The 24667-nt window shown below is 44.6% G+C and overlaps 1 protein-coding gene across 2 annotated transcripts in view; it reads right to left on the bottom strand.

Annotated features, from left to right (window-relative positions):
• Positions 1–24667, bottom strand: part of NHSL2 (NHS like 2) — a 409644-nt gene that overhangs the window by 247887 nt on the left and 137090 nt on the right. The window contains exon 1 of one of the 2 annotated variants that reach the window (XM_075324045.1): positions 9532–10890. The exons of the other annotated variant lie outside the window; for it this stretch is intronic. Within the exon in view, the coding sequence (XP_075180160.1) occupies positions 9532–9595 (64 nt within the window). The 5' untranslated portion in view covers positions 9596–10890. Of the gene's footprint in view, positions 1–9531; positions 10891–24667 lie in introns of those variants that run through there. 2 annotated transcript variants of the gene reach the window in all.

Here is a 24667-nt window from a genome sequence, read left to right as displayed (position 1 = left end):
AGGAAAGCATTAAAGACTGAGGTTAGATCCGGCGAGATCAGATCCTTCAGAGCCTTATAGAATTCACTATTGAAACCGTCAGGTCCCGGTGCCTTGTTGGTGTTAAGCTCCCCAATTGTTCTCGTCACCTCCTCTACTGTGATATCTGCGTTTAAGGCACTCAAATCTTCCTCCGTCAAGCTAGGCATTTGGGCTTGTCTTAGCCACTCTGCCTCATCAGTCATGTCGTTATTCCCTGACCCATATAGTTTTCTATAGTAATCTCCCAACAGTTTATTAATGTCCTTAGGATCCGTAGTCACCTCTCCCCCCTTTGTTTTCAGTTTAGAGATCACTGTCATCTTTCTGCTGCCCCTTGCCAGATTGGCCAACATCCTTCCCGCCTTGTTGCCAAACCTATGTAAGTCAACCTCCTTGTGCGACCAGAATAGTTGTTCCTTTTTTTTGGCCCATTCGTCAAATTCCTCTTTTGCCTCCAGCCATCTGCCTTTTGTCATGGGAGATCTATTTGTCACATAATTTGTATATGCTACCCGTACTGCTTCACTATGGAAATTATAATTCTCATTGGTTTTCCGTTTGATCATGGCTGCGTACCCCACCAGACGGCCCCTTAGGACCGCTTTTGCCGTTTCCCAAAATATCACTGGGGACTCTCTATGTTCCTTATTGTCCTCTGCGAATTCTCCCCACCACTCCTGTAGCACCTTATGGAAATTATCTTGCCTGAGAAGGAACGATGGGAATCTCCATATGATATCGGTACCTCTCCTGAATTTCTCTCTAATGCCCAATCTCACCGGACTATGATCAGAGATCACCATATTCTCTATCACACAATCTTGCGTTCCACTCAGTAAGTCTTGCGAGATCCAGAACTGATCAATACGTGACCAGCTATCATGAGGGTGAGAGAAGTGTGTATACTCTCTGTCATGTGGGTGAGTTAGTCTCCAGATGTCTTTCAGTCCTACGTCTTCTAATGTTACATCCCTATTGTCTAAACTCCTGCCCACATTAGCTGTCCCCTCCTCGCCCCTCCTCCTATCTTCAGCTGAGTCTGGGACAGTGTTAAAATCGCCTCCCACTATAATGTTAGCCTCCCCATCTGCTAATATGGTGGCCTTTATGTCATCATGAAATGTGATTTGTTGTGAATTTGGGCCATAGACATTATAAATACTGAGTTTACCCGCTGGACTAACGATTGTTAAGTGCTGCCACCTTCCATGGTCGTCTGCCTCATGTGCCACTACCTCATGACTGAATTGTTTATTTATTAGAATCATAGTGCCCGCTTTTCTACCTTGTGCCGCTGCCCCGTAAACGGTGCCCACCCAATGTTTCTTCATGCGGAAAAAGTCCTCCTCCCCCAAGTGGGTTTCCTGTAATAAGGCAATGTCTGTCTTTAGTCTTTTCAGATGTCTCAATATCATTGCTCGTTTGTTAGGTGATCTCAGCCCTTTAACATTCCACGTAGTTATCTGTATCATGTTTACCTGGGTATTCTGCTTTTACTACTCCCTCCCCTATGGGCCCCTGCATCAAGGAAGACGAGATGTTCGACACTAGAATCACAGTTGGTACCACAAAATCGACACTCCCTTTCCCCACCTTGCAAATATAACAAATACAACAAAAAGCATGTAACTGTAAAACATATTTTCCCTTCCGAGAAATCCACGGCGTTTCCCGCCACGTTGGTGAGCTCCCCTATTCCTAGCCAAAATATGTAGCTCCCTAATCACCCCCCAAAAAATATATGTTCTATCCCCGGACTAACTTGAATAAGCCTTTGAAAATTATGCAAAAATTAGCACAGTATGTCAAAACCTCAGCAAGATTCTCCAGTCCTACTTATCTCTGACTCCAGGTAGCCATCAGTCCGCCCAGAACAGGCCCACTTCATTTGAATTTGGATGATGTTCCTGGACAAAGGAGAAAAAGAAAAAAAAAAAAAAAAAGACCAAGGGGAGAGAAGATGGAGAAAGAAAGGAGAAGAACAAAAAAAAAAAAAAAAAAAAAAAGAGGGGGGGAAGAGGACCCAGACTTTGGGATGTTTTCCTCTCTTTTCTCCCTTCCCCCTCCTCCTCTCACCTCCCCAACCCTCTCTCCGTAATGCATCCTCCTCAACGCCTCTCCCTGTTTGGGAAGAGAGAAAAAAAAAAACAAACAGGCAAAAAAAGGAAAAACAATGAGCGAGTTCCAGTTCAGGTATCATGGTTTCTCTCCAAGGGTTGGTTCCTGTGTTCCAGGCGAGAATTATGCTGTCGACCCGGGCTTGGCCTCCTTTCCTCCCTGGTCTCGACTTGCTTTTGTCCCCCAAGACGTCCCACATCTCTTCCTGAGCTTGTGGGGGATCCTCTTCTATTATTCCCTTCTCCACTAGCTCCTTTTTCTTGCCTTTCTGACCTAGTCTTGTTGAGCTCTGCCATGAGAATGTTTTCTGCTTCTTTGTAGTCCTTGTAGTATACAAACGAGCCATTGGGGTTTCTAACTTTCAGTGTAGCAGGGTATAATAGCTGGCACTTTACTTTTTTGTTGTACAGAAATGAGCAAATTTTGGTAAATTCTTTTCTCCTTCTGGATACTTCCGCTGAATAATCCCCAAAAATTAGCAGTCTGTTGCCTTGATATTGTAGTGGACGCTTTCGTTCTCTAAAGGCCCTCAATATTTCCTCCTTATGCTTATAATCAAGGTATTTGACAATCACCTGCCTGGCTCTTATCGGGGTATTCTTGTTTGAGTTTTGGCCCTCTCCCTTATTCGCCTCCTGGTGTCTCAGTGGACCCACTCTGTGGGCTCTTTCAACTCTGAATTTCGCCTTTATGCCCAGGGCCTGCGGTAGCTCCAACTCGCATATATTATCCAACCGTCCAATCGACACAGACTCTGGCAACCCGACTATACGTAAGTTGTTTCGTCTCGATCTGTTTTCCAAATCGTCCGCTTTATCCTTCAAGTATTCATTAGATTTTGCTAGAGCTGCTATTTGTGCCTGCATAGCCAGTATTGTCTCCTCGGAGTCAGATATTCTCTGCTCTGATTCTGCCAGTCTAGAGGCATGGGCATTTATCTGTTTTTGCATATTAGCTAATGATGTTTGTATGGCTGCCTCAATAGCCACTTTAACCTCTTTTGACAAGTGTGATGTCACTTCTTCAGCCAGTTTTTTATAGTCCACATTAAGCTTTTGTGTGTACTTGTCTTGGCCTGCAGGTGGTGCTGTTTTCTTAGTTCTCTTTGTCTGGACTGGGCCACCACCTCCATCCCCCAATAGCTTGCAGGCTTGTGATGTTGGTGTAGTAGGCTGCTTTTTGTTTCCTTTGGAAGGGGTACTATGAATTCTTGCATTTGACTTCCTGTGAGTCTGAGTGGGATTAATCTCCCTGTGCTGTTTGTCAGTTTCATCCTCCAACACTGCTGTGTCTCTGAGCTGCCCTGCTTTGTCTGCATCTTCTCTCCCCTCAGCCTCCATATCTCCTTCATCCTCCCATTGCGATCCACAGTCATCAGTCCCCTGCATCCACCTCTCTCCTGCTGTGTCCTCCTGTGACTCCTCGCTCATATCTTCCTTATCTCCTGTCTCCTCGCTCATATCTCCCTTATCTCTCCCCTTCCAGCTCTGTGTTTGCTCTTCTGTGTCTCGCACCATGCGTTCAGGCTCCTCCCCCATCAGGCTCGGTGCCATTATCTTATCTTCTCCTCTGTCCATATCAAAGCTTCTCCAGGCTGACTCACTGCTCCCAGAGCTTCTCAGGAGGTACCGTTCCATAGCTGTCTGCTTTAGGTAACCTCCTGTGCTGCTCTCTGTTTGGTGGCTCGTCCGGGGGGTCTGTTTTTAGTCGGTTTCTGTGAGGGGTGGCAGGAGCTTCTCCCCTAAGCTGCCACCTCAGCCAGGACAGGAACAGGAAGTCAGGATAGATTTTAAAAACTGGGTGACGGATTTATTTTAAGGCTGAAGGCTACCTGGGGATGACACAAATTGACTGGCCAAAAATCACTCTATTTAGCTACTACATTGCTGCAACATGTAAGAGAATAAGGTCGTACTACAACCTCAAGTTGCTGCAACCACAATTTTCAAGATGCAAAAAAGGCAGATTACATTATCATGTAAATTGACAATAATTCCCCTTCACAAATTAGATTAATGGGTTAATCTCATCATGGTTACTGGTAAAAATATCAGTATTTGTAAAAACAATGTAGCAATTTTTCAAAAATGATCTCTGTTATCCAGCACATAGGGGTTTGTATTATTATTTTTGCCTAGATTACTGACCATCACTGCAGTCTACAAGCAGTAGTCAGTCTCCTAGGCAAGTACACAGCCCAGAACATATTATTGTGCATAGAGCTTGGATCTAGCCAGCTTTACTGCAACTGCTCTCCTACAAAGCTGCCTCTGCTTGCAACATTAACTAACACATTCTTCCAATTACTGTCATGATTTGGCAATCAGTATGCTGTCATGATTCGGCAGTCAGTATGCTCACTGTCATGATTCGGCAGTCAGTATGCTCACTGTCATGATTCGGCAGTCAGTATGCTCACTGTCATGATTCGGCAATCAGTATGCTCACACTCATGATTCGGCAGTCAGTATGCTCACTGTCATGATTCGGCAGTCAGTATGCTCACTGTCATGATTCGGCAGTCAGTATGCTCACTGTCATGATTCGGCAATCAGTATGCTCACACTCATGATTCGGCAGTCAGTATGCTCACTGTCATGATTCGGCAGTCAGTATGCTCACTGTCATGATTCGGCAGTCAGTATGCTCACTGTCATGATTCGGCAGTCAGTATGCTCACACTCATGATTCGGCAGTCAGTATGCCCACTGTCATGATTCGGCAGTCAGTATGCTCACTGTCATGATTCGGCAGTCAGTATGCTCACTGTCATGATTCGGCAGTCAGTATGCTCACTGTCATGATTCGGCAGTCAGTATGCTCACTGTCATGATTCGGCAGTCAGTATGCTCACTGTCATGATTCGGCAGTCAGTATGCTCACTGTCATGATTCGGCAGTCAGTATGCTCACTGTCATGATTCGGCAGTCAGTATGCTCACTGTCATGATTTGGCAGTCAGTATGCACAACCCTTTTAACTAGTACACATCTCTATGTTATGCTGAGGATCAATGTAACAAACCATTTTGTCTCTGCGGCACTGTGCCCAAACATGGGATTATTGGTACTACTAAGAGAAGCCTTATAGGTAGTGTGGATTTGCCTTTCGAGAGGAAGTTTTATTCTTTTTATAAGTCAATATTAATTTATTCTTTTTAAATAAAGCCAAATTTAGTATTTTTTTACTTTTTGTTTATTTTACGCACTTTTATAGCGCTATTAATGCCATTGCGCTTTACATACATGATCGACTAAGAATATTGTAAGTTGCCCATACAAGTTGGTTGACCTTTAGCCAAACCTGCTAATTGCAGTGGAACTGGCAGTCCATTTAATGTGTTTATGGTGCCCCAACTCCATCTTAAGTCTCTTTCACACATCCGTGAAAATCACGCACGTTTTTCACGGACGTGTCAAAGGTGCGTTTTGCCCTCCGTGAGCCGTGTTTATGGCACACGTGTGTTCTTCGTGTGTTATCCGTGATAACACACGAAGAACGGGAACTTTCTGCTCACCTGTCCCTGGCTTTGCTGTCTATGGTGCTGATCTTCAGTCTCTGGTCCTGCCGACTCCCCGCTGCTGCTGCTTCCGGCCACAGTGAAGTGAATATGCAATGAGCATAATGAGTGGCGGTCGGAAGCGAGTGCCAGCAGCGGCAGAGACTGCAGGGCTGGAGAAGGTGAGTAAAGATTTGGTATTTTTTTCTCAGACATGTGTGTTTTCTCCGGTGCGTGTGACACGGAACATCTCCGTGTGGTCCGTATGTGGGCCGTGTGACACCCGTGATGCCAGAGAAAAACGGACATGTCTACGTGTGGAGCACACGGGCACACGAATGTTCCACACGTACACACGTTCCATGGCAGAACACGCATGTGAGCGCAGACTCATTGATTTTAATGGGTCTACGTGTGCACGTGTCTCCGATACGTGAGGAAATGGACCAAACACGTACCGGAGACACGGACGTGTGAAAGAGGCCTTAATGCCAGATGTCAGAGGAAAGAAGGATCAGGCATATTGGATTTCAACATGTCTGATCTATTCTTACCAAGATATTCTGTTGCTACAGTTATTCCACTCTCCTCATTGAGAACACATGCACGCTGAGCTCCGCTGAGTGGGATGCTTGTGCCACAGAAATATAAGGTTTACAGGCAGTTTTACAATAAAAACACAGCATTAAACACATGGTGAGGAAGGCATGGCCAGGACAATGGGTGATAATGTGTATTGAAGCTATTCTGTTGTTGTCATTGTTCATTTGTCACATTTGTAACATACAGGTAAGTTGCTATTGGTCCACCGACAGTTCTGATTAAATAAGGGTATGTGCACATGTGGCGCCCCTGAGGCTTCAGTCTCCACAGGTTACTGCATCTCATTTAAGGTGCAATGTTCATCTTGGGTAAGGAGGAGGTTAATCACTGGTGTTTCCACATTTAGTTTTCATACAGCTTAGGTGCCTTCCCACTGGGGACTGGATTAGGGTAGGCTGGGGGGTGGCCATCACGAGGCATGGGACTTTCCCTGTCACTAGGACAACTACCTGGGGAGCGGGCACCACTTGGGGGAGAAGTAGGAGCAAACTTCACACAATAGTCAGTCAAGTCTGGACTACAGTTCTGGCAACACGACACCATTCTCTTCATCTTCTCAGAGCCTGAGGCTTGGAGCAGGAAGCTCAGCCTGGGTTTCACTTGTTCAAGGGTAAGTGTGAAAGGACACTCTCCAACACCGGTGCTGCCCTCTGACTTATCTGTGACTGGCACTCCGTGGGCGGCTATCCTTCGGTAAGTAAAGACCTTAAACCACAACCACTGTCAGCCCGTCCTTGTCGTCGCCCCTCGCTTTGGCGCCAACAGCCACTACCACCACCATCACCCTCCCTTGGGCACTTGGTTCTACCTGTGGGAAGCCGAACCATCCGAGCTGCGACACCATCCGCTCCAGAGGACATCACCCGCAGCAATGACTAATCCCTGGCCACACACCACAGGTGGCGTCATGAGACAACTACTCCCAACATCCTCAACCCCTTCCTCATCAACATCTCCACCATCCATCTCTTTTATTGACACCGACGGGGTCACAAAACCGGGCAGCGCCACCAGTGACATTCCCTGACGAGTATTCCCAAGACCCCATGGGGCCCGTCACACACAATACAAGACACTTCAAGAAACACATGCTTCTTTTTTTGGAGGTGTTTTTTTGAGCGTTTTTTGAGAGCTTTTGTGCCGTCTGTTTCTTATTGACATTTTCCAACCATTTTGTTCTAATGCCAACGAACAAACTGTTAATAAATTTTCAAGCAAAATTGTTGGCAAAACGCTCAAAAGGCAGCCCAGGAGTCTTTTGAGCATCTTCTGAGCCTTCCTATTAACTTCTATAATAAAATATACAATGCCTTCAGAGCAGAAAATGCCTCAAGAAAGGTCAGGTCACTTCTTTTAACTACCTGGCATCTTTAGAAATCTGAAGCATTTAAAAGGTGCTCAAAAGACTGAACGTACTGGATGTTCTTCTGAGCGTTTAGAGCTTTTTCTAGTATTTTTCGGAGAGGAATCCACCTGAAAAAGCTGTTATGTGCAAATACACTAATAAGGCTCAAAGGTCCATCAGAAGACAACTCTATATGAAGCAGATTCGAAGCCAATCACTTTTTGTTATAGACAATTCTTACAGAATTGACGCACTTTTCTGTATGAATCATGTCTGTGTGCACAAAGATGAAGTATACTGTCAGTGTTCATTATACAGTGTGTCCACCCATATCCTGTCCACCGCCATTAACTTGAGAATGGCAGCAGCTATAGGCATAGAAGTGGTGTCTAGGTATAGTTAAGTAGCCATGCATTACGCAATGAAACCACCTAATACGCCACCTGGTGGACAACAACGGAGTTAGAATTTTTATCTCGAAAACGGAACGAGATACAGAAAAAAAGTGAACTACAAAGTTGTAGGGCATCATCAATTCAATACGAATCGACACCTTTCATACAGAAATGCTATGATTAGAAGATATAAAACGGGGAATTACCCTATTATGCAAATAAGTGTTCAACATCATACCTGACAAAATACTGTAGACTGCTAATAGTACATACTGTAAAGTAAATGGGTTTGTTCAAAGGATTGCCCAACAGATCTTTGTCATGCTGTTCTCTTTGCGCAACTCATCCTTGTTTAAACACTGGAGAGAACAGCGTGACAGAGGTCTGTTGGCAACCCTTTGAACAATCCCATTTACTGTGTTTTCGAGATAAAAATTCTAACTGTTGTTTTCCACCAGGTGGCGCTATAGGTGGTTTCATTGCGTAGCGCATGGATACTTTACTATACCTAGACACCACTTCTATGCCTATAGCTGCCTCCGTTCGTGGACACACTGTATATTGATGGTGGACTTGTGTTTTAGCCCCAATTAAGGAATGGATCTACAGAATGTGCAACAATTTCATGGAAGAACTACAATAATTGGTCCACGCTCAACATTTAGATAGGGCACGTTCTTTTTTGCCAAACCAAAAAGTTATTTGAGAGTGTCAAAGTAAGATTAGCAAAGCTGTCTGTTGTAAGGGACCTCTGGCTACGTTACTGTATCCATGAATCTAGTCTTGTAGGACAGTAGATCTAAAGTTTGGCTAAGTTCACATGCAGATTTTCGGCATGTGAGCATCCATAAGTCTACACCGTATTTCGGATGAGACTCGTCCATTCAATCATTCTGCATCCATTTTTTACAAATACACAAATTCCTTAACATAGGAAACAATATTTCTTCTCGTAAATGTTAATAATTGCTGACGTGTAAAAAGGGACGACATAAAGGTGACAATACCCAAGAAGAATAGTCCATTTTCTGGAAACATACGACTTTTACATTTTATAAACTTAAACAGAAACTCATGAACATGGATTGCGATTACCATTATTCGGACCATTGTTACTCTCCTCGCTGCACTTTCTCCTCTCTTTCGTAACTGTTTGCTATACATGTGCTTTTCCTGGCTGCAATGTAATAAATCACAACGTGCTGGCCAACTTACTAAACACCAAGTCAATGAGTGATTCTGTAACATTGAAGTTTATCATTATTGTTTCGAGGTAATGGAGGCAGAACGTGATGCGCGGTGGTCTCCTCCAATGGCACATAGACCCGCCTGATCATATTCTAAGGCATGGGATGTGGAGCAGATGCTGGCTTTACAATGGCAGCAGCAATTTACAGTATCAGATTTTCACACATATGACAGTATTTACAATCTCTTCCCACACAAGTGTCTATATTAATCCACCTCCTGTCAGTAAGATCTTGGCAGTGTAACTAATTGGCATCCACATTTGGGTGTAGGGTGGGGATACAGCAATATGGAGATGTGTACCTGTTGCCGGCTGCATTCTGTGATGCTTCTTGCTCCTCTGTTTTTGCGGTGAGTTCCCCATCATTCTGCAGCAGGATCTTGTCCTCTCTTCCTTCCCTGTTTTCTTGACTCCCTCGCTCTCCTTCCAGGTATTTACATCACCTCTGTCTGTCTGCAGGCTTCACCATCTCTCCCTCCCTCTCAGCTCTTTCCTGCCCTCCAATCGCTTTTCCCTCTATCTTATTTCTATGGCACGTACTTTAGCTTCCTAGCCTTATTATCCCGCCAATGCTATCGCCCTCTCTCTCTCGCCCATTATGTCTACCTTCCTTTCTTGTCTTCTCTTTTTTATTTTATCCAATTCCCTGCTTTGTATTTCGCCATCAATAATTTTGGCTTGTCAGTCACGTTTCACCTGTCCTCTGTATTCCACCCCACTGTTTCTGAACCCTAGCTGGAGGCCCTCCACCGCCTTATGCTGCCCCTCTTCCTACCACCTCCACCTCCTTGTGCTACCTCTCTTCCTACCACCTCCACCTCCTTGTGCTACCTCTCTTCCTAGCACCTCCACCGCCTTATGCTACCTCTCTTCCTAGCACCTCCACCGCCTTATGCTACCTCTCCTCCTAGCACCTCCACCTCCTTGGGCTACCTCTCTTCATAGCACATCCACCACCTTGTGCTACCTCTCTTCCTAGCACCTCCACCTCCTTGTGCTACCTCTCTTCCTAGCACCTCCACCTATTTGTGTGGCCCCTCTTCCTAGCACCTCCACCTATTTGTGCTGCCCCTCGTCTTAGCACCTCCACCTCCTTGTGCTATCCTTCTTCCTTGCACCTCCACCTCCTTGTGCTGCCCCTCTTTCTTGCACCTTCTTGTGCTGCCCTTCTTTCTTGCACCCTCACCCTGTTCTGGCCTTGCTGTACAGAGAACAGGCTGCCAGCAGTGGTCCATTCGCACTCCCCTCCCTGTGTATCTGGTCCCCTGTTATCTCTGCCTTATTCTATGCACATACGTCTGTGCGCTGACACCCTCCCCACATCAGCACTGCATCCTGCTCCCTCCCTTTCTGGCTCAGTCTGTCCCCACTCACTGGCCCTCTCCTCTGAAGCTCCACCACACAGCAGTCAGCAGAGTGCATGCATCCAATATGCCCTTTCTCTCACATCATCTTGCCTTTTCTGTGCCATTTGTGTTCCGCCTGCCTCATCTCACCTCTCCCTTATGAATTTTCTTATACTTAGTCTTCCCTGTCTTCTTTTCTCTACCCCGAGGTGGATGGTTCTGCCGCAGGGATGTGCCTTAGTGATGCTGATGTGAGCACAGTTGGGAGATGCAGTCTGGTCCTTGCCTCTGTGCTCTGCCTCCCCTGTATATTTTTCCTTTCCTCTCTTCCCTTGTTCTTCCTCTCCTCCCCTTATAGTATGAAGGCTTTACATCACCCAGTATGGAAACCGAACACAGTTCTATTAATATAATTTACACTGCAAGATAGCATCAGCCGCTCACACCTATTGTATAGATTTGTAGAGTTAGGCTGTGTGCACATGGTGCGTTTTATTTTCATTTTTTATGCATATTTGAGTACAGATTTGTCATTAAAGTGCAACCAAATCCTAGTGCCAGCAAAGTCAATGAGAATCCTGAAGTGCACGTTGAGTATTTTCTCCTTGCAGATTTGGTGCAGAAAATGATCTGCAGCGTGTCAATTCTTCCAGTGATTTTGCTGTGTTTTTGCACCAATTGGCTTCAATTTGAAAAATGCATGCAAAAAAGTCAATAATGCATAAAAACCATCAAAAACGCTTAAAAAACACATCAAAATAACATGTTTTGCGCTGCATTTTTCCTGCCAATAGATGCAGAAATATCTGTAACCAAGTACTCAGTGTCTGCACAAAACCTAAGGCTATGTGCCCACGGGTCAACGTACTCGCGGACTTTTCCGCAGGTTTACAGCAGCTGCTCCCCGGAATCCGCAGCTATTCATTGCTGCGGTATATGTGCAGAGTTGTTGCGGTAAACCTGTGGGACAAGTGCAGAAATACCTGCGGAATTCCCGCCCTGTATCTCCATAGTGGAGGAGCAGGAAATCCGCAGATGTGTCCGCATGACTAATTGACATGCAGTTATGTGCGGCTGCGGGAAATCCGCAGCATATTCCGCAGCCGCACATACCGCAGCATTGATACAGCACTCCCCAAATCCCATAAGATAACATGGGGAGTGTCTGTGCTTGCTTGAACCTGCGGATTTATCTAGAAAATCTAGATAAATCCGCAGGTTTTCCGTGGCAAAATCCACTGGTACATTGTCCCGTGGACACATAGCCTAAGGTCTCACTTTTTATACCAACATAGTAGAGTGTGGGGTTTTTTTGAGAAAGGTGAAATTCCAGCTTTGAAACACTTTACTATACTAGGGAATTGCATAAATGATCATTCCCTCTTTTATTCCATAACATTTTACCTGTATATTCCTCAGAGAGCACCTACACCTACAGACACCTAACTAGCAGCCTGCATTCTGGCCTAGAGGATACTTGTTATAATAGCCAAAACCCACAAAGTTAAAGTTGAGGGATAAGAATCTCTTCTCCCAATAGAGCAATGTAGCATGAAGAGATAAAATATACCTTTTAATTCAAATTGTTAAAATATGCAGAGGCGTACACCTAAACTAACAATAAAGTGCAAGTGCTAAACAAGCACATAAATGTGTCACATATATATACAAAATATAATTAGATGTGATGCCCTGGCGCCGGCAGGTGGTCACACAGTATAGGCCCATGCACAACTCCTTCCCTCACAGGGTTAAACCTTGCCAACCAAATCCTAGTCACCCCCCCAGGGATCTAGAGAACCCGGGGCGGGAAAAGCAACAGTCAAGCTCTAGCTGAAGTGGTAGCTCAAGAGGAGTGAAGTATTTGAGGAGTGAGATTCAAGTTCAGCCAGAGAGCAGAGGCGTCGGGGTTGGAGCCCCGGCGTGTTGGCTAGGTGGCAGTCGGTGGTCCGAGTCTAACAGGAGATGGGAAGACGGCTGCCGGAGATCCGAGGTGGACCGGGGCAGGGTTGTAGCCCGCCGGTACCGACACCGGAGAGCCGACCCGGAAACCGTGCAAAAAGGGGGTACTTGGTCCCTGAAGCCAGGACCGGAACCAACGGCCTAGCTAATTAACCAATTGAGGGCAGGATTATAGGTCCAGTCCCAACCAAAGTCCCAAAAGCAGACAACCACCCACCGAGAGGGATAGGGCATCCGCCAGGGCCTGATAGATCCCACAGGTCAGCGTCAGCGGGCACGGCTCCCAACAAAAGGACCGGGAGCGAACTCCCGTGTTCCACACCGGGAAGTCCACACACTAAAAACGCAGTGCAGAGGAAAGTGACACAGACCATCACCCCAGGTGAGAGACCAGAATACATCCGACCGCGGCGGCCGGCCACCAGCACCTTGGCTAACCATTGTACGTGTCTGATTCATTTAATCGTGAGTAAGCTGAGACTCCCTGGTCTGACCAGATGCGCCGGTCCCTGCCATCACCGTCCCCCCTGCACCGAGACACCGGGACCCGGGTCAACCATCCCTACCCACGGAGGGGTTAACAAATAGCTGCCGTCCCATCACCCCGGGTGCCCCATAACAGCAGCGGTGGTGCCACACTTCACCACACACCGTGGGTGGCGTCACAGACTGCGTACGGTACATCCCGTACAAATACGTCCTCCTTTTATTTGAAGTGTCCGCGTGACCCCCGGGTCTGGAAGAATCTCTCGAGCCACACTGCGGATCCGGATCCGAGCAGCCCGGCTGCTGGTACGGGGCTGACACATAGATTGCTCTCATCCAGTCAGTAGTATGAGACCCATATCACAGCAAGAGTTTAGCTGGAAGCCACAGGACAGATTCTCAATAAAGTAAATCCTGTCATGCTCCTTGTCTGGCTTCCACCCTAACGAGGGCAGCACCCAAGTGTCATAAGTATACCCCCAAACAATGGGCCCTCCCCATGCGTTTCCTCCCCAATAGTGGGGATTCATCAGGGGAGTAATAAATAATATGGGTATAGAAACAACCAGCAGCGGCAGGAGAAACAGTTTATCAAGGTGATGATTAACCCTCGGTGTAGGTACAATGGACCCCAGTGCTGCAAAGCAACAGTGCTAACCACTGAGCCACCGTACTGCTCCTATAACATATTATATTGTATGGAGGTATAATATATAGAGGACTATGGGTGGTGCATTGTGATATATAGAGGACTATCTGGAAGCAATATAATATATGGAAGACTATGGGGGTACGATATAATATATGGTGATTATAAGAGTGCATTAAATCATATGGAGGACTATGGGGCTGCATTCTAATATATGGAGGACTAGGGGTGCATTATACTATGTGGAGGAAAATGTGGGGCACATTATAATATATGGAGGACTATGGATAGTGCATTATAATATATGAAAGACTATTTGGAAGCCTATAATATATGGAGGACTGTGGTAGGTACGGTATAATATATGTTGACTATAGGGATGCATCAAATCATATGGAGGACTATGGGTGCTGTATTCTAATATATGGAGGACTATGGGGTGCATTATACTATGTGGAGGAAAATGTGGGGCACATTATAATATATGGAGGACTATGGATAGTGCATTATAATATATGAAAGACTATTTGGAAGCCTATAATATATGGAGGACTATGGTAGGTACGGTATAATATATGTTGACTATGGGGATGCATTAAATTATATGGAGGACTATGGGGCTGCATTTTAATATATGGAAGACTATGGGGTTTATTATACTATGTGGACAACTCTGTGGGGACTGTTATATACTATATGGAGGATTATGGGGAAGCATTATACTTTATGGAAGGCAATGTGGGGCCCATTATACTATACAGAGGACTATGGGGTCAAATCGATTCACTGGAAATTTCAAAAGATTTGATCATCCCTAATTAACAGAACTGAATTTTTAGTTGCAGAAATTTCTTCTGCAATTAAAAAGCAGACCAGAGGATAGCAACAAGAGGTCAGAGCAAAAGTCATAGCAAGGCTCTAACATCACAGTAAAAACAACAGCTCTACAATCCAGCAAACATGGGCAAATGTGACTATTCAGAAACAAGAAAGGGATTAAATAAAAATCCTTTATGTGACAAGTATGTTTTTTTTCTGATGAAGCCCTCTTCAGTTTGTTTGGGACATCTAGAAGAATGATTGAGAAGAAAAGACGATCACTACCATGAGTCCTGTCCCTGCCAACAGTAAAGCATATGGATATCATTCATGTGTGGGGGCTCTTCATGTAAGAGAATTGGCTCACTCAAAGTATTACCTAAGAACACTACCATGAATAAAGAAGAGGATGTGAACATTCTCCATGAGCAACTTCTCCCAACTGTCCAGGAGAAATTTGGTAATAAACAACAGTTCAATAGCATAATTTTGTCATGAACAGCTGGGTGGGGGTCTCACAAGATCCACCCGCTGTTCACCAATTTGTCACGATCAGACCGCTCTCTAGTGCCCCCCCCACCTTTTGGCAGGTCACTTTCGGTACTGCCAGACAATAAGTAAATGAGGCTCCTGAGCTACTAATACTAAATATTGAAGGTCTCCCAGCATGGGTAATATATATCACTGATTCCCACTAATGGGATATATATATATATATATATATATAAACCTTTATTTTTATATAGCGCTAACATATTAACATATTCCGCAGCGCTTTACATACATCAGGAATGCTGTCCCCATTGGGGCTCACAATCTAAAGTCCCTATCTGTATGTCTTTGGAATGTGGGAGAAAATCGGAGAACTGGAAGGAAACCCACGCAAACACAGGGAGAACATACAAACTCCTTGCAGATGTTGTCCTTGGTGGGATTCGAACCCAGGACCCCAGTGCTGCAAGACTGCAGTGCTAACCACGGAGCCACCGTGCCGCCCCTATATATATATATACTTACCTCGGTACCCCTTACGGGTAGCACCCCAATAATTCTAAGCAAAAATAATTTCGCTGCCACCACCGAACTTTTTACAGGTAGTTCAGACACCCGTTCCAGATAGCAAAAGGCTCTTCGGGTTTGGGGGTCATGTATATAGAGCAGAAGGAACAAACCTATTAAATTTTATATATTTAATCCGAAAATAGGCAGTGTTTATAAAAAATATACAAGAAATTACAAAGGGAAATAATACAAATACAGTGTAGACAATTACATAAAAATAAAAGGGATACACATGAAACTTACTAAACTTGTGCCATATGTGTGACGTCTGAATTTATGGAGAGAGGGTCTCCAGTATAAGATGGTACACAAACGGGCAGCACCACTGATTAGGTATGCCCTCCAGTACTGACTACAGTACTGTAGAACGTTTCAAAAGAAACCTGAAGACCCACGTCTTCTGACAAGCCCACAACCTACAATAAACCTCAGTCCATTACACCACTGCATAACCAGCTCTGTCCTCACCTATTGTACCCTCACCCATCCCCTGTAGACTGTGAGCCCTCGCGGGCAGGGTCCACTCTCCTCCTATACCAGTCTGTTTTTGTAATGTTCACGATTGTTGTACTTGTATTTAAGTATACTCTTTTCACTTGTAAAACGCCACAGAATAAATGGCGCTATAATAATAAAAATAATAATAAATAATAATAATGTATACATTACTGGGCAAAACGTTTAGTCAGGTGTAGAAAAAAGCTCCAAAGCAAGAATGCTTGAAAAATAAAAACGTTAATGGTTCATTTTCATCAATTAACAATATGCAAAGTTAATGAACAAAAGATAAATCTAAATCACATCAATATTTGGTGTGACTGCCCTTTGCTTTGAAAGCAGCATCATTTCTTCTCAGTATACAAGAACACAATTTTTGAAGGAACTCAGCAGGTAATTTGTTTCAAACATTTTGGAGAACTAACCACAGATCTTCTGTGGATGTAGATTGTGCAAATCCTTCTGTCTCTGTAATCCCAGAAAGACTTCATGTTGACATGAGGGCTCTGTGGGGTCGAATGATCACTTCCATTTTTGTACTACATTATGCTGAAGATTCTTCTTAGTGACATTGGCTGTAAATTGGGGTCATTCTGCTGCAGATAAAATTGACTATACTGATATTGATAAAATATGGCTGATTCTTCAAGATGTTTGAAACAATCACCCAGGCCAGTTTCTTCAAAGATTGCGTGCAAGTGTACCAAGAAGAATTGAAGCTTTATTGCGGTTTTCAAGGCAGAGGGTGGTCACTAGTGATGGGCAAGCACTAAAATGCTCTTGAGTCGAGCAGGTGAGATGCTCTGAAAGGGCTCAACTCGAGTAACGAGTATAATGAAAGTCAATTGGGCAGTTCAGCTCTCCGCCCACATGCGGCCAGACATATACAGAGCATTTCTGGAAGGAGGGAGAATTTTTTTTTGTTTTGTTTGGGGCGCCATCTCCCATCACTCAGTGAAGGGAGACGGCTATTTGAGTTCTTGTTTCATGTACAACACATTGGAGCCCCCATGATACTCTTCCGAACACCATGATTACCGTAGCACTCTAATGTATTTAGCAGTGGCGAGCACGCTCACCCAGCATTAGTCATCACACCAAATATTTATTTGATTTATGTTTATCCTTTGTTGATTCAATTTGCAATTTGTAAAAAAAAAACTAATAACATTTTATATGTTTGCAAACATACTTACTTTTCAGTATTTTTTCCTATTCCTGCCTGAAATTTTTGCACAGTACTGTATATACAGTCATGGCTGAAAGTGTTGGCACCCTTGAAATTATTCCAGAAAATGAAGTATTTCTCCTAGAAATTTATTGCAATTACACGTTTTGTTATACACATGCTTATTTCTTTTGTGTGTATCGGAACAACACAACAAAAAAACTGAGGGAAAAAAGGCAACTTTGACATAATTACACATGAAAAAAAAAATAAATTAGGCATAACAAAATTGTTGACTTCTTTTCCAAAATTGTGGGTAAACAGGTATGGGTAATATGAAAATCACACCTGAAAACAGATAACAAGGGGACAAGTTAACTAAATCTTTGCATTGTGTGCACACTAAGCATAGAGAACAGTAAGAGGAGAAGAGAACTGTCTGAAGACTTGAGAACCAGAATTGTTAAAAAAAAATCAACAATCTCAAGGTTACAAGTCCATCTCCAAAGATCTTGATGTTCCTTTTTCTATGGTGTGCAACATAATCAAGATGTTTACAACCCATGGCACTGTAGCTAATCTACCTGAACTTGGAAGGCAGAGAAAAAATTGATGAAAGGTTGAAACGCAGCAAAGCCCTGATGGTGGGTAAGTAGCCCACTCAAGTTCCATAGAAATTCAAGCTGTCCTGCAGGCTCAGGGTGCATCAGTGTCAGCGCAAACTGTCAGTCTACATTTAAATGAAATGAAATGCTATGGTAGGAGACCCATAAGGACCCCACTGCTGACACAGGGACATAAAAAAGCTAGACTACAGTTTTCCAAAATGTACCCGAGTAAGCAAAAATCTATTTTGGAAAGCATCTTGTGGACAGATGAGACCAAGATAGAGCTTTTTGGTAAAGCACATCATTCTACTGTTTACTGAAAATGGAATGAGGCCTACAAAGAACAGAACACAGTACCTACAGTCAAATATGGTGGAGGTTCAAAGATGCTTTGGGGTTGTTTTGGTGCCTTGATTGTGTGCAAGGCATCATGATATCTGAAGATATCTGAAGATTGCCCTGAGGAAGAAGCTTCTGAGGGCTTTGAAACGTGTTGACCAATAAAATCATTTTATTTACATCATTTGGACTGGTTTGGCAGCACAGGAGATTAACCCTTTGAAGGTTACCAAAGGATTTTGGGTTGCAATGTAGTGCCCAGTTTCAGAAAGCTGTGTTTGTGCCCTGGGTCTTCCAGCAGGACAATGACCCCAAACATACTTCTCAAAGCCCCCAAAAATTAATGGAAAGAAAGTGCAGGAGAGGTCTGAAGTGGCAGCAATGAGTCTGGATCTAAATCCCATTGAACATATGTGGAGAGAGACCTGGAGCAGTTTGTAAAAGAAGAGTGATCCACAATTCCAGGTGAGAGGTGTAAGAAGCTTGTTGATGGTTATAGGAAGTGATTTATTGCAGTTATTTATTCAATGGTGTGCTAAATATTAAATTGAGGGTGCCAACAACTTTGTCCTTCCCATTTTTTGTAGTTTTGGGCGAAATTTTGTCCAGTTTCCTTATTTTTCTTTTGTTTTTGGTTTTTTTGTGTTGTTCCAATACACACAAAGGAAATACACATGTATATAACAAAAGAAGTGTAATTGCAACAATTTTCTGGGAGAAAAACTTCACTTTCTGGAATAATTTCAAGGGTGCCAACAGTTTTGGCCATTAGGCTGTGACTGTGTAAGTGTATATAAGGTGTCGATTTGTATTGAATTGATGATGCCCTACAACTTTGTAATTCACTTTTTTTCTCTATCTCGTTCTGTTTCGAAATAAAAATGCTAACTCCGTTGTCTTCCACCAGGTGGCGCTATAGGTGGTTTCATTGCGTAGCCCGTGGCTACTTTACTATACCTAGACACCACTTCTATGCCTACAGCTGCCGCCATTCTCAAGTTAATGGCGGTGGACAGGATATGGGTGGACATACTGTATATATATATATATATATATATATATTATTTATTATTATAGTGCCATTTATTCCATGGCGCTTTACATGTGACAGGGGAATACAAACTAGGGACAAGTACAATATTCATAAACAATACAAGGCACGGACAGGTACAAGAGGACAGAGGTCCCTGCCCGCGAGAGCTCACAGTCTTCAAGGGATGGGTGAGGATACTGTAGGTGAGGGTAGAGCTGGTTGTGTATATATATATATATATATATATATATATATACATACACACATACAGTATATACTGTATATATACGCATATGGCATCTTGTAGCTGTACAACATATACAACACTCAAGGACCTAACCTGTCCTATTTTATATTTATAATAATATCTTTGAAATTGCTTTTCTTACCCCATAATAATCTTCCTGATTCAGTGTTAGTAGTTCTTAAGGAACAGGCATTTTATAAAACTCTCCACCGAAACAGCTCTAAAAACGTTTAATTGCGATTTTCAAATGGTTAGACCATTATCCATTTTACATGACGGGACAAGTTACACGGAAAACATGTTCCTTTTTCCTGTGTGGCCTCACTAGGACCATGGATGGACCTAAGCAGCTGTCCGATGCTGTGAAACATCTGCCTGTGGAAGAAATGTGTCATCTTCGCTTTAGCCGTCCATGGGAGCTGTTACTGAATGGAGAACCCGGATTAAGTGTAGTACACAATCTCGTGTTCCTAGCGAATTTTTAAATATTTTAATATGTTGATTGGTCTAGTTTTAGATGTTTTTTCTCACATTCTCTGTAGTTAATTTTTTTCTGTCAGTGCAGTAAACTATCTATATAAATAAAAATCTTACGTGCGTTTGTAAAGATCTGTTTTTTCTCAGAAAGTTCCCGACCGATTGTTGTCAAATTTTGACACAATATCCCGCAAGTGTTTCGGTGCACTCATCGCGATACACGCATGCGCGTAACCGCGGAAAATTTCAACTGTTTATGGTAGACAAACAACCGCCTGAGTCATCGCGATTCACGCATGCGCGTAACCTCGGAAAATTTCAACTGTTCATGATAGACTAATAACCGCGCTATATGCTGTTTATATCTTGCAGTTTGTAGTGGACTAATGGCACACACTCTGTCATATCTTAGATTTTTAAATCTGTAAATCGCCACTTTTTCACAGGTCAGTTTCACAATTTATTCAGAAAATCTGTGGTAGAAATCAAAAGCTGATATTTTCCTGCACCATGTGTATGAAAACTTTAATTCTCTTCTATTTTCAGTTGAGTCTGCCAGGATTTGACCGGATGATGCTGCAAAAGATTAGGAAAACGTATCTACTTTCTTCCAGAAACAACACCCATCGTCTCAATATGAGCTTAGCCTTATTCTTATGGGAAATTTAATATCTTTTGCTTTTTCTTCTTCAGCCTGATTAAAAAATGTCCAAACTGATTAAAATATAGACAGTAGATTCACTACATCTCGTTCCCTTGATTGTTCCTTACTTCCGTTCATTGACAGAAGAACATGCTGCGCTACAATCACAAGTCCCTGACATATTTATCCCATGAAAATCTAAATGGACATTGCAGTAAATCTTTCAATAAATCTTAGGGATTAACTGTACAAGAGAAATAGAAAGGGGCCATGAAAATGATGAACACACACAAGGCTTTATGAAACTATAAAGGGTTAAAAACTACTTAAAAAAATGTAAACATGCATTCACACAATGTGGGTCTTGTCACAATGTCTATGGGATAATGGGGACTTAGACTCCTAAGCTGTCCTTTATGCTATTAGGCCCTATTCTATCCATAATTTCAGGGATACTCCTGATGGTGGAGAGGCTTGAGTCTCCTCCCTGGCCCTGCTCTTGATCAATCCTTATCTGATTCCCCCCTCCACCAGGGATGATGGGACAGAAGTGTGATGAAGCCTCACAGATAAAGACAGACAAGGTTAAACCAGAACTCTGTTACACAGCATGTACACTTCAGGAACAAAGACAAGAGCAGGAAGGAAGTACAAAAACAACAGTGGTAAACTCCATAACCGCATCAGGCAATGAGTACAACTTTCACCAGTAAGTCTGGGACACCACAATTCACAGACCAACACAGAATAGCTGGCATGGGTGAAAGGTTTCAACCAACATAAATTGGAGATCAGATGTAATAGGCCTCCCTACAACATGTGACCTAAGGAGCAAGCAGACCAGCAGAGAATAACTCTTGCTAACCTGCCGATGAATCAGCACACAGCATGACATTCATCGACGTTTGTGCAAAACTCCATGTGACAGGTCTGGCCCGAATTGTGTACACTCTGCATACTCCGCCTCAAATGTATAGTACCAAGGAGCTACAAATATGATAAAAAATATGGGTCAAAAATCCAATAAATATGAAAAAAAATATCAAGGATCACAATAAAGAAAAACAAAACCTTGACATGAAGGCAATAAACAGATCTGGTAAAACTCTAGTAAAATATATATGGAATATAGTCTAACAACTGTTCAATTATTACTAATCAAAAGTTCAATAAATGCACTTCAGATTTTCCTGGATTTAGAAGAATCACTGCTTGATTGTCAGCATGGATCAATGACGTTGTCACACCTCTGGCCCAATGTGTGTGCTCCTAATGCCATTGGAAGTGCAGTGGCATTAAAGTTGGCCTGAATTGGAAGTTAATGTGACACCCCTGCAGTAACTAGGTGTCACAAAACAAGGTAACATCACTGTAACAGCTTGGGTCCTACATAACTGTGCCAGTCAGTACACACACCAGCACACCATGACACTTACACTCCAAAACCAGGGTGGGAGACTCCCATAGAACCAGGTGACAAGGCTGAGCACAGTGAGCTAACAGGCAGCCAACTGGGAAGCGAGAGATCAGACCTGGGGGAGGAGCGTGTGGCCAGGGGGGTGTGGCAAGGGAATGAGAAGGAAGAAGAAAAGTGGTTGAGGGGAGTCTAGAGTGGTGAGTCCGAAGTGAGAGGAGTAAGAAGGAGAGAGTTGTCAGTAAAGGTGTCAAGACAAAGGAATCTTGAGACACAATGAAAATAGCAAAGACCCCACCAAGACCTGTGTAGAAACAGCAGCCACTCAGGGGAGAAAGTAGCTGGAGAGCAAGAGATCAAGCTCCAGGTACAGTGGAATCCCGTGGGAGTAGAAATCCAGGGCTCCCAGTACATTGCACGCATGGGGTGCAGATCCCAGAACAGACCGGGACTTCAAGCCATCTGTTAACTCTGCCAGGCGGGTGGGTTTCCAGGACTCATCTGCCACCATTAACGTCCGACGCATAAGCAGCAAAGGGTGGACTGGGACATATTCCCTTAAATAGTCCAAGCTGCCTGCAACAGGACCCAGACACAAGGAGGACCTGTACCGCCCCGCGGCCTCGGCTGCGGCCGCCGAGACGCTCGGGTCCGGGCTCGTGTGTCGGTGGCTCGAGCGCTTCCGGACCCGGGGGTCATGTCGCCCTGGAAGGATGTAGTGGCGGTGCACGCAGGGGGGGGTTTGGGGTGTTTGTTTGGTAAAGTTTGTGACGCCACCCACGGGTTGTGGTGATCATAGGATGGACACCACCGCTGCCGTTGACTAGGCCTCCTGGTGACGGTGTTATGCATCTTGGTGTTAACCCCTCCGTGGGCAGGGGTGATGGTCCCGGAGGCCCGCGGGGAGGATAAAGGCCGGGGTGCAGGGCGCAGGGTCGCGGTGCCTGACGGCACTGGTGTACTCACTCTGACACAAGATAACTGAGTCTCTCGTAAACCAAGCGGTAGAATGGACGGGGCCCACAGCTGGCTGCGGTGTTCTCCCTGGACAGGTTGCTGATGGCTGTCGTTTCCCTGCACCTGTGTTGTGTTGTGAGTGACTCCTGTGCCTGGACACTGGTAGTCCGCTCCCCAGCGTGTAAATGTCATAGGAGCCCGTTTGCCCACAGGCGCTGGCCCTTTGGATCTCTTGCCTTTGGCGGTGGCACTTATCCGGGATGGTTGAGCTGTTGCCGTCAATCGGGACTTGGGTGGGAATGAACCCCTGAGGTCCAGACCGCAATCAGTAAATTTGACTATCAGGGTGGCTTCTAACCTAGTCGGGGTCTGAGTACCCTGCCTGGTGCTTGGCTCCAATCGGCTCCCCGATTCGGTACCGGCGGGACACCGCCCGACCCCGGTCCTACGGTTCCACCGACCGTTCGCCAACTCCTGCAGATGGCCACCACCGTCTGCCGACCTTGCTGGAGGTGCCTGAGCTCCGACCCAGACACCTAGACAGTCCGTGGCAGGCCTGGTCCCAGGTCTGCCCTTGACTCCGCTCCTCACTCCTCCACTGTCCTGATTCAACTCTGTACTGTACTGGACTCAGCTGTCTTTATTTTCCCGCCTCCAGGCCTGTGAACTCCTCAGTGGGCGGAGTCAACTGCCTGACTCCGCCCCACCTGGTGTGGACATCAGACCCTGGAGGGTGGCAACAAGGGTTTTTAGTGTGACTGTTGTCACCTATCCGGGGAAGGGGTGTGTGTGGTGTTCTGTCTGTGACTAACTGGCTAGTCCAGGGCGTCACAGACCTCCAAGTGCTCCATGCCAGGGAGGACCCACACACAGATGAATGCATCGGTGGGCAAGTGGCACCAGGCCAGCTAGCATAGGGACACAGGACTCGAGATCCAGCACGTCTCCAGGGTGCGAACCCAGCTGTAAGTAAAGCGAACAAATTGCACTCCCCTGTCTAGACTGAGTTATTTCCCTGTGGCTCCATGTTAACCCTTACCTGCCCCTGGGGAAAAGCCCTACTCGCGGAGTGCTTCACCATCCACGCTGCCCCATCCATCATCCCCAGGGAGGGCCGGCAGCGGCGACCATACCATCCCTGGCCGCGCACTGCGAGTGGTGTAGTTGGACTATTTTTATTAAGTTTCCTTTTATTTAAAACTGGGCGATAGTGCCCCCACATCCGGGACCCCTCGAGCCATGGATCGCCCGGATCCGAGCAGCCCGGCTGCCCTGGGGCGCGACTTTAACAGTGCCTCCAGCTATCCCAGTCAGATTCAGCGTAGTGCTTTCAAGTTCTAATGAAAAGAGCTTAAAGCACTGCACATGCTTGTCCACCGCTATTAGCAAGCAGTGGTGGCCGGTAACCTAGGCAATGAGCAGTAAGCAATAGAAAATAAAATTAATGTAACTTCAGAAGAAAGAGACATTTTAATAACAAATACATAACAAAGTTGCTTGTGCCAATTGAATTGAATTGAAAATAACCATTTAAAGGGACGTAAAACAACGAATCATTAGAAATTGAACTCACACAAAATGGGCTTCAGTCACTCAATGCTTTTTATTTTTTTTTTTCAATATATGCGATTATAGGATATATATTGAGTAACCTCCTCCAGCCTATGTGCCATTTATTGAAGAAAACAATGGGCAACCACCGACTAATGATTATTGTAATAACACATCCA

Source organism: Anomaloglossus baeobatrachus, chromosome 9 (genome assembly GCF_048569485.1).
Source record: "Anomaloglossus baeobatrachus isolate aAnoBae1 chromosome 9, aAnoBae1.hap1, whole genome shotgun sequence".
NCBI lineage: Eukaryota > Metazoa > Chordata > Amphibia > Anura > Aromobatidae > Anomaloglossus > Anomaloglossus baeobatrachus.
This window is presented reverse-complemented; position numbering and strand designations above follow the sequence as displayed.